Here is a 13,324-nt window from a genome sequence, read left to right on the forward strand (position 1 = left end):
CTGTATGTCTTCTTGGGAAAAATGTCTATTCAGGTCCTCTGACCATTTTTTTTAAAAATTGGATTGTTGTTTTTTTTGATGTTGAATTCTATAAGTGCTTTGTATATTGTGAATATTAACCCTTATCAGATATATCATATGTAAATATTTTCTCCCATTCAGTAAGTGGCCTTTTCATTTTGTTAATAGTATTCTTCTCTATGCAAAATATATTTAGTTTCACATAGTCCCATTTGTTTATTTTTGCTTTTGTTTCTCTTGCCTAAGGAGATATATCCAAAAAATATATATATTGCTAAGGCTAATGTCAAAGAGTATATTGCCTACAAACTCTTCTAGGAGTTTTATGCTTTCTGATCTTACACTTAGGTCTTTAATCCATTTTTAGTTTATTTTGTATTTGGTGAGAGAAAGTAGTTTACTTTGATTCTCTTGTATGGAGCTGTCCAGTTTTCCCAATGCCATTTATTGAAGAGGCTGTCTTTACTCCATAGTGTATTCTTGTCTCCTTTGCCATAGATTAATTGACCCTAGGTGTGTGGGTTTATTTCTAGGCTATCTATTCTGTCCCATTCATTAATGTGTCTGTTTTTGTGCCAGTACCATACTGTTCTAAATACCATAGGTTTGTGGAACGGGTGGAAATCAGGGAGTGTGAAACCTCCTGCTTTGTTCTTCTTTCTCAAGATGGTTTTGCCTATTTGAGGACATTTGTGTTTCCATACAAATTTTAGAATAAATTATTTGTTCTGGTTCTGTGAAAAAAATGCCATTAGTATTTTGATAGAGATTGCATTGAATCTGTAGGTTGCTTAGGTAAAATAGTCATTATAACAGTATTAATTCTTCCAGTCCTTGAATATATTTTTCCATTTGTTTGTGTCATCTTCAATTAATGTCTTACAGTGTTCCTAGTGCAGGTCTTTTCCCTTCTTGGTTAGATTTATTCTTAGGCATTTTATTTTTTCATACAATTGTAAATGGGGTTGTTTTCTTAATTTCTCTTTCTGATACTTTGTTGTTAGTATATAGAAATGTGACAGATTTTAGTATATTGATCTTATATCTTAGATCTTTACTGAATTCATTTAGTAGTCTTCATATTCTTTGTTGGTGTCTTTAGGATTACCTCTATATACTATCATGTCATCTGCAAAAAGTGACGGTTTTACTTCTTCCTTTCCAATTTGGATTCCTTATTTATTTTTCTTGTCTGATTGTTGTGGCTAGAACTTCCAATACTGTGGTGAGAGAGGGCATCCTTGTCTATTTCCTAATCTTACAGGAAATGCTTTCAGCTTTTCACCATTCACTGTGATGTTAGCTGCGGTCTTGTCATATATGGCCCTTATTATGTTGAGGTATATTCCCTCTATATTCACTTTGTTGAGAGTTTTTGTCATAAATTGTTGTTGAATTTTGTCAAAAGCTTTTCTTGCATCGATTAAGATGATCATATGACTTTTTATTCTTCATTTTGTTAGTGTAATGTATCATGATGATTAACTTACAGATATTGAAAGCATTCTTGCATCCCTGGGATAGAGCCCACTTGATCATGGTGTATGATCCTTTCAATATACTGCTGAATTGGTTTGCTAATATTTTTTTGAGGAATTTTCCAACAATTTTCAGCAGTGCTATTTGATTCTAATTTTCTTTTTTGTGGTGTCTTTGTCTGCTTTTTGTATCAGGGTGATGTTGGCCTCATAGAGTGATTTCAAAGGCCTTCCTTTCTCTTCAATTATTTTCTAATAGTTTGAAAAAGATAATTGTTAACTCTTCTTTAAATATTTGAGAGAATTCACCTGTGAAGCCATCCGGTCCTAGACTTTTTTTGTTGGAAGTTGTTTGACTACTGATTCAATTTTATTACCGGTATTCAGTCTGTTCATATTTTCTATTTCTTCCTAATTTGTCTGGGAGATTGTACATTTCTAGGAATTTACCCATTTTTTCTAGATTGTCTATTTTATTGGCATATAATTGTTCATAATGTTTTCTTATGAGTCTTTGTATATCTGTGGTATCAGTTGTAACTTCTCCCCTTTCCCTTCTGATTTTATTGATTTGGCTCCTCTCTCTTGCTTTCTTGACGAGTCTTGCTAACATTTATCAGTTTTGTTTATCTTTTCAAAGAACCATTTCTTAATTTTATTGCTCTTTTCTATTGTTTTGTTTGTTTGTTTGTTTCTTATAAATTTATTTCTGCTCTGATCATTATTATTTCTTTCCTTCTACTAACATTGGGCTTTTTGTTTTTTTTCTAGTTCCTTTAGTGTACAGGTGGATAGTTTATTTAAACTTTTTCTTGAGGTAGGCCTGTATCACTACAAACTTCCCTCTTAGACCTGCTTTTGCTGTATCTCATAGATTTTGGACTATGTGCTTCCATTTTCATGTGTCTTTAGGTATTTTTTAAATTTCCACTGATTTGTTCAGTAACCCATAAGTTGTTTAATACCACATTGTTTAAACTCCTCATGTTTGTGGTTTTTGAAGTTTTTTCCCTTTTAGTTGATCTGTAGTCTCAAACACTTTTGGTCAGAAATGATGCTTGACGTGATTTCAAACTTTAATTTTTTGAAATTTGTTTTGTGGCCTAGCATGTGATCTATCCTGGATAATGCTCCATATGCATTTGAAGAGAATGTGTATTATGCTACTTTTAGATGAAGTGTTCTGTATCTATCTTTTAATACTATTTTGTGTAATGTGTTGTTTAAGTCCAGTGTTACTGATTTTCCATCTGGATGATCTGTCCATTGATGTAAGCAGGGTGTTATAGTCCCCTACTATTATTGAGTTACTGTCAATTTCTCCATTTATGTCTGTTTATATTTGCTTTATGTATTGAGGTACTCTTATCTATGTTAGGAACATATATATTTAAAACTGTTATATTTGCTTCATTGATTTATCTCTTGATCATTATATAATGTCCTTCTTTGTCTCTTGTTACAGTCTCTGTTATAAACTGTGTTCTGTCTGATATAAGTGTATCCATCCCTGCTTTCTTTTCATTTCCATTTGCATGGAATATCTTTTTCCATCCCTCATCTTCGGTTTGTGTGTGTCTTTAAATCTGAGGTAGGTCTCTTGTAGGCAGCATATATATGGGCCTTCTTTTTTATCCCTTTACCCACTATATGTCTTCTAATTGGAACACTTAGTGCATTTACCTTTAAAGTAATTATTGTTAAGTATGCACTTATCACCATTTTGTTAATTGTTCTGGGGTTTACTTCTGTAGTTCTTTTTTGTTCCTTTCTTCTTTTGATCTCTTCCCTTGTGAGTTGATGACTATCTTTAGTGCTATGTTTGGATTCCTTTCTCTTTTTGTGTGTATCTGCTATCAATTTATGGAAAAACCTGAATGAATTTTTTGGTCAACCAAATATATAGCAATGCATGATTATTTTATGTTCAAGTGTATTTTAACAACCTTGCATTTTTACTCCCCCGCTCCATGTTTAATTTTTTTACCTCCTATTTTATATCTTTCTGTTTTGTGTATTCCTTAACTATTTATTGTGGATATAAATAATTTTACTTTTGTCTTTTAACCTTCCTTCTAGCTTTATAAGTGGTTGATCTATTATCTTTACAGTATATTTGTTTTTACCAATGAGATTTTTCCTTCTGCAATTTTCATATTTTTAATTGTGACCTTTTCTTTTCCACTTAGATAAGTCCCTTTAACATTTCTTATGAATCCAGTTAGTCATGCTGAACTCTTTTAGTTTTTCTTGTTTCTAAAACTCTTTATGCCTCCTTCAAATCTGAATGATAGCCTTGCTGGGTAGAGTATTCTTGGTTGTAGGTTTTTTTCCTTTCATTACTTTGAATATATTGTGCCACTCCCTTCTGGCCTGCAAAGTTTCTGCTGAAAAGTCAGCTGATAGACTTATGGGAGGTCCCCTGTATGTAATTGGTTGTTTTTATTTGTTGCTTTTAATATTCTCTCTTTATCTTTAATTCTTCTTATTTTAATTAAAATGTCTTAGTGTGGCCCTCTTTGGCTTTATCTTCTTTGGGACTCTCTGTGCTTCTTGGACCTGGATGTCAGTTTCCTTTCCCAGGTTAGGGAAGTTTTCAATTATTATGTCTTCAAATAATTTATCTGACCCTTTCTTTCTCTATTCTTCTATGGGACCCCTACAATGTAAATATTAGTGTGCTTGATATTGTCTCAGATGTCTCAAACTATCTTCATTTTATAAAAGTCTTTTCTTTTTTTCCGTTCTGTTAGGGTGATTCCTACTGCTCTTTTCCAGTTTGCTGATCCATTCCTCTGTATCATTTAATTGACCATGATTCCTTCTAGTGTATTTTTAAATTTAAATTACTGATTCTTCAGCTCTGTTTGGCACTTTATATTTTCTAATTCTGTTACATTTCTCACTGTGTCCATCCCTTCTTCTCCTGAGTTCACTGAGCATCTTTTTTTTTTTTTTTTTTTTTTTTGTGGTATGTGGGCCTCTCACTGTTGTGGCCTCTCCCCTTGCAGAGCACAGGCTCCGGACATGCAGGTTCAGCGGCCATGGCTCACAGGTCTAGCTGCTCCGTGGCATGTGGGATCTTCCCGGACTGGGGCACAAACCCGTGTCCCCTGCATCAGCAGGCAGACTCTCAACCACTGCGCCACCAGGGAAGCCTGTCACTGAGCATCTTGATGATTATTACCTTGAACTCTTTATTGGGCAGATTGCTTATCTCCATTTTGTTAAAAATTTTTCCTGATGTTTTGTTTTGTTCCTTCTCTGGTACATATTTCTCTGTCTCCTCATTTTGACTATTCTCTGTATTTATATCCAGCATTAGGTAATTTGGTTATATTTCCTGATTCTGGAGAAGTGGACTCATGTAGGAGAGGTCCTATGGAGCCTACCAGCACACTCTCTTCTGGTCACCAGAGCTATATGCTCTAGGAATGGCCCCTATGTGGGCTGCATGGGCCTTTCTGTTGTGACAGGACCAACAACTGTGGGAATGCTGGTAGGTGGGGTTGCATTCTGCCTGGTGGCCACCAGGCTCTGCTTCACATGGTGGCTGCTGGCTCACTGGTGGTTTAGACCAGTTTCCAGTACAGCTGGTTGCAGGGTTAGGGGGTTCCCTGGGATGGTGTTGTACTTCTGGTGGTCTAAGCCAGGTCCTGGGGCAGCTGGCTGTGGTGTCTGAGATGGTCTGGGGGTGGTGCTGGTCCACTGGTTGGTGTGTAAGTCCCAGACACTAATAGGATAGAAAGAAGACTCTAAAATGGTGCTTGCCAGCACCAGTGTCCTTGAGGTATAACAAGTTCCCAGGCACTGCCACCAGTGTCTGTGTCTCCAAGGTGGGTCCCAATTTCCTTCTGCCTCTCTGAGAAGCTCTCCAAAATCTGCAGGTGGGTGTGATCCGGGATACTTTCAAATTACTGATTCTGCCCTGGGTCCTTTAGCATGTGAGATTTTGTGTGCACCCTTTGAGAGCAGAATCTCTATTTCCTAAAGCCTTCCAACTCTCCCAATATGTCACCCTTGCTGACCATCAAAGCCAGATATTTTGGGGGCTCATCTTCCTGCTGCAGGACTCCTTATCTAGGGAGCCTAATGTGGGGCTTTGTTCCCTTTCTCCTTGGGGAGAACCTCTGCATTTATTATTGTCCTCCCATTTATGGGTTACCTACACAGGAGTGTGGGTCTTGACTATATTATGTCTCCACCACTCCTACCCAACTCATTGCAGTTCCTTATTTATACCTTTAGTTGTGGAAAATCTTTCAGCTAGTCTTGAGGTTGTTCTTGTAGATAGTTGCTCTGTAAATGATTGTAATTTTGGTGTGCCCATGGCAAGAAGTAAGCTCAGGGTCTTCCTACTCCTCTGTCTTGGCCACATTTCTCCCAAAGTAGGATTCTTATATCCATATGCAATGCAACAATATGTGAGTGTTGTTTGAAAGTACACTTATTTTGGATTTTGTCCTATGTGTCAGATATGAACAACTGGATAAAAAGTACCCTTCTTCAAGAAAAAACACACATTGCTTAAAAATTATCATTGTAAATAAGCATCTTAAAAGGTAAAAGAAACCACATTGGCTGTAAAATAAATATCCAAGACATCATAGGTTTTGATTCTCATCTATTATTACCCTTTGTATTCTTGTGTTCACATCGAATTTCAGCTCTACCTCATGCTAAAGCAAGCAAACAAACAAACAAACAAAACCTGTAATTCATCATCTGAGCTCTATGCCAAGTAAAATATGTTCAAACAAACACAGTAACACAGTGAGGTACTGCAGCAGAGCTGCTTCGTGTGTTTGTAAATAAGGTACATTTAACAATGAGCAGGAATAATGCCCATGAATACAAATGTGACATAAAACATATAATGACTGGGATGCATTTAACATGTTGATACCCAGCTGATCTCAGACTTCAAAATGTGGCAGCTTCCCCAAATTCTACAAAACCTTCCAATCTTGCAGAGAGGTTTTTAAACCTTTTAAATTGGATACACATTTCTTCAAGGAAAAATTAAATTCAGAGCCAGTGATTTGAATCCTTTCTTCCAAAATAAATCTCCAATTAATTAAACACCATCTTTTAATAGATTGCAAACATGATTTAGCTATTGTCTATCAAGTTTAGGCATTACATTACCAGTTAGTTAATCCAATTACCATCTATATTTTATATTTTCCACCTTTCACAAATGCAAAGGAAATCATCCAACAGTTCTCAGATCTTCAAACAGCTGACAACACAAAGCATGCCAGATATAAATATTTACACCATCAAAAGTAAATGTTTCCAAAATTCCAAACTCCAAAGCATTTGAAAATTGATTTGGATCAGGTATACTTTACTAAATTGAAAATATATTTTTTTAAATCACATAACAACAAAAAAACACCAAAAGATAGCATAACTTACGAATGGTTTTTAACTCCAGCTATCTCTCATTCTCTTCTTTCCCAATAAATTTTAGAGAGAAGCTTTCCTGAATTAGTTTTTTTTTATTTCTTTCACATCAAGATTTTCCTCTAAGATGGTCTGATGGAAAATGAAACTTGTATATTCACTGTTTGTGTTATCTTGCTACATTTTCCATCCCACTCCCTATGTATGTTTTACCTAATAAGGCTTTAAATCCTTGTCATACTCTTAAGAAAAAATCCGGTTCCTTAACGTGGCCTCAGGATCTCGCCTCTACATTTTTCTTCCATCCTTATATCCTCATCAACTCCTCTTAGGTCTGTTCTTCAGCCTTGATGGCCATCTTTCAGGTAATTTCTGAAATTCAGGTACCAGCCTTCCTTCTGCTTTGTGTGTGTTTACTTTTTTTCATTTCTCAGTTTGCCCAGAATACAGTTATGTCCTCCATCACTCTCTCCAAGAAAGAAAGAGTGTTTGCATGCTCAAAATTGCAATTTGCCCTTTTTATATACTGGTCAGTGAACTTATACATGCTCATGACTTGATTTGAATGATTCAACATTTTAAAGAGAGGTATATGTAGAACCCAAGTCAAGTTCCTTTTAGGGTTTGTAAAATAAAACTGCAATTGGAACAATAATTTAGGTAGGTTAGTTTTCTATACAATCAGAACAATAAACGTCATGAACTTATATAGGACCTTTTTACAAAAGTGCTTCCTAAGTAATATTTAAAACAGCACATAAACACTACTTAGCTAAATAGTCTCAATCACATGCAAGATCCTTTAAAACTTGCCTTGTGACCAGAATCAAAGTCACTAACAAAATTTTGATGGGTCATTCGATTTTTCAGTGAGTGTGTGAAAATTATGTGATAAGGAAAAAATACAATATATCAGAAGGTGAAAAGATTACTTACAAACTTGTGGTAATTAAGGTGAACAGACTGCATAAGGGGAGTAGAAAGCAGAGCCCAAGGAGCCCAACCCCTGGAGAATCAGCCACCAGCAGTAGTGAAATTTATCCAAATTTTAACCCCAGTTTCTTGCACACAAATGATTTTCCATTCCTCTTGAGTTCACAACAGCTAAATCACGTTCAAACACAATTTTCTGTGTGTGTTTTTTCCACCTTCAACAATCTACTCAACAGTAAGGGTAGCTAACTAGAGATAACCAGAAAAAAAACAAAACCTCTAGATTCCAGTGATGAGGAAACCCCACGGACATTATGCTCTGCCACAAATTAAGGAGGAGCTCATTATGGGGGAAGGAGAGGGAAGAAGGGATGCTGATGTGAGAATCAGGATGCATAGTTCAGCATTTCTGTGCAGGAGCTATGATTCTTAGCCAGCAAGCCATAGTAAAATTAATTACTGATTTTCTTGTAAATCATCTAACGTGATTTTTGTTTGTTTTTCCTTCCAGGGTGATAAATGTCTGATTTTACTTTTGTTAATTTTTTTTTTTCACTTTGTTGAGGTTAAAAGAAGCCCCAGTAAAGAGGTTTCTGAGAGGAAGAATTTTCCCAGCATGATATGCAGGGGAGGCAATGCTGTTTTCTGACTTTCTTTCATAAGCTACCAAGGGATAGGACTTCAGGCAACATCCAGGGAATACAAAGAAGTAATTAGAAGCATGAGGGTTTGACTAGGTAGAGAGAAAAAGCATGATTTACACATAATTATATTTGCTGGCAATAGGCCTGAGGTCTGTGATATTACTCCTGGGTGGAAAGACAAACTCATCACAGAGACCAAGGACTGGAAGGCTGGCTTTCAGAATCAGCATCTCTCCCTGTCCTCAACTTCATGATGGAAGCAACATGGCTACTTACCTTCCTGCCCCCAGTGTTGATGCGAAGGGGTGTCAGAAAGGGGTCGAAGATCATGTGACTAGTCTCTATATTGATTGGCGACTGCCGTTTCCCCACAGAGCAAAGATTCCAAGCTGAGTTCACCAATCCCCAGAAAGAAGGAACTAGAAACAGAAAGAAATTTTAGAATCAGGCTGGGGAAACAATGTAAAAAGAGCTATGGCACAGAAGTCATAAAATCAAAGAGAGCCATCCAATGTTTCCCACACATAGAGATCCTTGGGTGTTGTTATGGCAGTTTCCTGTCCTGAATCTTGGTCAATTTCTCTAACTCTTACCTTCATGATGTCTTAAGATCAGATTATTTTGTTTTTGACCCATTGACTCTGTGGCCTCTTTGATAGGTATAGCTAGCATTAATGACTTAATAAGAAGATGGCATAGTCCAGCCACATCATCTTTTCATATTGAGGTACACTAAATATATAGCAGCTCCTGAGTTGATGCTCTGATTTTCTGTTTGGCAGGAATTATATGGGAATCAACCTTGTTCTAGATAGAAAGTTTTATAAACTTTTCAAAGAAGTAGCATTCAACATATATAAGGCATTTATTCTGCTTGTTGTCAAGACCATACTGAGCGAGTGAATTATTTTATGACCCCCAATCAATGCCAGACAGGAGCTTGGCAAGTTGACTTAAGGTACCATCAGCTGAAGAATGTGTTCACTGATAAGCAGAAAAAGATGGCATTGAGTGCTGAGTGCAAATATCCGAAGGGAAATCATCCACTCATTTTCAGTGTCACATTAAATAATCTATTAAAATAAATTTCTGGACAATTTCCAGTCCTATTTTCTTCTGTTTAAAAAAGTTAGCAGAGCAGTGGCATAGCCAACCTACTAATTTTACATCAGTGAAGATCAGTGACTATATCTTCAACATTTTCCTGCCCCCTCAGTATCTTTATTGAGGCTTTAGATCCATGTGTCCTTTATATGCCTCTGAGATTGTATGATCATCATTCAATCATCCATCCACAGCATCCATCAGTAGTCCATTGAGCTCCTATTGCATGTCCAGCACTGGGTTAGGTTGAATTTTGAAGAAGGCAGATGCGTGTAAGAACAATTACCATACTGGGGGTGGGGTACAGTATGAGGTTAAGTCAAGTGTATATGAAACTCTAGATGAAGGGCACCAAAGCCTGCAGCAGTGGAAGTGGAAACAGGGAGTGATTCCTACAGAAGATGAGCCTAACAATAAAGTCACAACCCTGTCAAATGTACGTGTCCTCTCAGGAACTCAAAGTTAATACAACCTTTAAATTACAGCAGCCATTATTCCTTCCCATGTCATGGATGGAGAAAACTGAAGCAAGAGAGGTGTATGGCAAATACCTGCCAAAGATACTACGAAAGAGAGAAGTTTTTGACTGGATGGCATGTCTAGTTCCATCTAAATTCAAAATTCTATAACCCTTTTAATTGTTACAGCCAATTATTGGGCAGAAGTGATAAAAACAAGTTCCTTAGAGTCTTAGAAGAATGTTTCAATACCAAAATAAGGTGGGCTTCATTGTGAAATATGACAAATAACCTAATTTGTTTTAACCCCTTGGCAATAAGCCTCTGGTAGATCCACCCCTTTTAATTAAAAAGTTTGAATTGACTTTCCAGCTATAACAGATTTTCAAAATGGCAGCAATGGCCAGGGTTACAGAGAGAGAAAGAGAAGGAGGAGGAGGGGAAGGGGAAATAGATAGAAGAATATGTACATGTGCTTCCTTGGCACTTTCATTTCCCATCATTATTTAAGCTATTTTATCTCTGCAAGTCACTTTATCTTTAGAAGGTACCATGACCTAACAAAATTATAATATTTAAGGAAGGTCTTACATTAATAATGTGTTTAAAAAACATAAGATTCTATCATCTCTAAAACGCTCTTTTAAAATCACTGACTCGATTTTATAATTATTCTTCAATCATTTCAAGTTTATTATAAAAATAAAGCCTCCATCAGTGCATGTTCTTACCTTTGATTTTCAGTGATGCACATAAACATGGCAGATGTGAGGATGCCAGGGATACAGTCATGGCACTGCCACAAATTAGCTGTGTGCTCTTAGATAGTCATTTATTTCTTGGGCCTTGGTTGGTCTCTATGGCCTCTGTTGTAGGCTGAATAATGGCCCCCTCCAAAGATGTCCACATCCTAACACCAGAACCTGTGAATGTGTTACCTTACATTGTAAAAGTACTGGACAGAAATTACTAAATTAAGGATCTTGAGATGAGTAGATTATCCTGGATTACCTGGACCCAACATAATTACAAGGGTCTTTTTTTATGAGAGAGGTGTAGAAGGATCACAGACATAGAGAAAATATTTAAGGATGGAAAGAGAGGTCAGAGAGGACAGAAGATACTGGCTTTGAAGATGGAGGAAGGGGACATGAGCTAAGAAATGCAGGCGGCCTCTACCACCTGGAATAGGCAAAGCAACAGATTCTTCCCCTAGAACCTCCAAAAGGAACACCAGCCTGCTGACACTGATTTTAACCCCATGAGACTCATTTCAGACTTCTCACCTCCAGAACTCTAAGATAATAAATTTGTGTTGTTTTAAGTCACTAAGTTGTTATTATTTGTCACAGCCACAATAGGAAACTAATGCAGCCCCCTTTATCTTTAAAATCCTGTGAGACAAGAACCTCTTTGACAATCAGGCCATCTATGATGTCCTGGGGGACCTTTCCCAGGAAGGCAGATTCATAATAAACATAGTAAGAGATGATACATATTGCATTTCATATATTCCCATGAAAATTATTAACAAAAATAATCAAATCTTATAAATGGATTGCCAGACTGATGTTATATGGCAACATGGGTGGGCAGATGCTTCTGTGCTTTACAAATAAACTTCACACCCCAAAATTACCCGTATAAAAACACAAACAGCAAAAATGTTATGTGAACGTATGATTTGTTTTTATTGGGCATGGCACTCTTTATGACAAATAGTTTCAGGGTTTTCTATACCCACTTCACTATTGAGCCCTGTGTGTCTTGTTCTAACCACCTGCTTTGACAATTGAGGGTTAACTGAGAAACACTCTTCCTTGCTAATCTGTGACCCTCATTAGCTCCACTCCTGAAGAGGTATCAAAGTTTATTCATCACTGGATTGTTCATTTTAAATCATCCGTAAATTAATAGTCTTTCAGAAATAGAAGCCACCTTAGTGGTCATCTCATCTAAATGAATAAACAAAATTAAGGCCATAACGGCAGATAAAGTCCTCAACCCAAGGCCACACAGCCAGGGAGAGGAAGGGAAGGACAGAGTAAAGACTGGTCTCAAGACTCACAGTGCTCTAAATCCCTTCCACCCAGCAGGCTTCATACATGAGCAGGTTATTAGAGTCAGAGTTTCAGAGTTAAATTGTTGTTATGGCCATTGTAAGACTTTTGCTACCATTTCTCTTTTGGTAAATGAAGAGTAACATTAATGCTTAGTCTCCAGTTAAAATAAATTTCAAGTGCAAAGGTTTAAATCAAACTGCTTTAAATATCAATCATCCCAAATAAAGTTAGGATTTAAAAAAAGCCATTAAACTATAGCTGGGTAGAAACAAGGCTTCAATTCAGGCAAGATAAGATGTGTTTGTGTCTCATCTGCAGAGCCTCAAGGAGAGCTAATGGGGATGACTGCTCATGAAGAGCTGGACTAGGCAAGGTTCTAGTCCAGATGAAAGAAGTCAATGCTCTTAGAATCATTGTTATGTGTTGGGACAATAATTAAGGTGTCAAAGCTAGTCCAGGGACCTTAGGTGCCAAAAGGGACCAGGAATAGGTCTACAAATGTCATGTAATCTAGGTTCTAGGGAAATGCTATAGGAGGAAGTCTGTGGAAACAGAAGCATGGGGTGTCCATACTTATTAGATCATGGGAGTGAGCCAGTACACATTACCTTCAGAGCAAGGCTGGACAAATGAACTAAGGCTTCAAGATTTAGAGTAAGAAACTCTCCCTCTGGATTTGTGCAGAACTCTGTTATCCCCATGATTCTAATACGAAACTATGCTCCATATTTCTGATCCTTCAGGTTTATAAACTCCCCATGTCACCCCTGGGAACAGAAGTGACTTTGTAGAATGTTATGACACTGCTTCTATTTCCAAATTTAGAGAATCATTGCTGAATTATTTTTCTCTTAATTCCCATGGTTGTCCCAATAAATCAATTTTTTAAAATTTTCTGTCATTTTTTTTAAAGCTTCAGTTATTATGGTTTACTAGCTAATGCAGTGTCTTTTTCTAGCTTGACTGATACAACGTATTGTTGAGAAAAAAATGTGAAAAAGTAAAATTGAGTGAGAATTACTCTAATTAGTAAACAACTGGTCTGAAATGTTTGAATGGTACCATCTCTAGAATCCTTTTCACACAATCTTATAATTTACATATAACCTAAAATAGACACCTGACTTGGATATTTTTGCAAATTAATTTTCACAGAGCCTAAACAATGGAACTTAACTGCTGCATCACAGCTATGCGTTATCTAGCCAAAACAT

General features: G+C 36.7%; 1 protein-coding gene across 1 annotated transcript in view; it reads right to left on the bottom strand.

Moving 5' to 3' along the window:
• The window catches only part of CA10 (carbonic anhydrase 10), a gene marked incomplete at its 5' end in the record, with an annotated part of 526,301 nt that overhangs the window by 362,846 nt on the left and 150,131 nt on the right, over positions 1 to 13,324 (bottom strand). Inside the window, one exon of the mRNA XM_081218905.1 lies at positions 8,762 to 8,904. Within this exon, the coding sequence (XP_081075031.1) occupies positions 8,762 to 8,904 (143 nt within the window). The remainder of the gene's footprint in view (positions 1 to 8,761; positions 8,905 to 13,324) is intronic.

This window comes from Mesoplodon bidens (assembly GCF_964165515.1).
Source record: "Mesoplodon bidens genome assembly, chromosome: 19".
NCBI classification, from domain to species: domain Eukaryota; kingdom Metazoa; phylum Chordata; class Mammalia; order Artiodactyla; family Ziphiidae; genus Mesoplodon; species Mesoplodon bidens.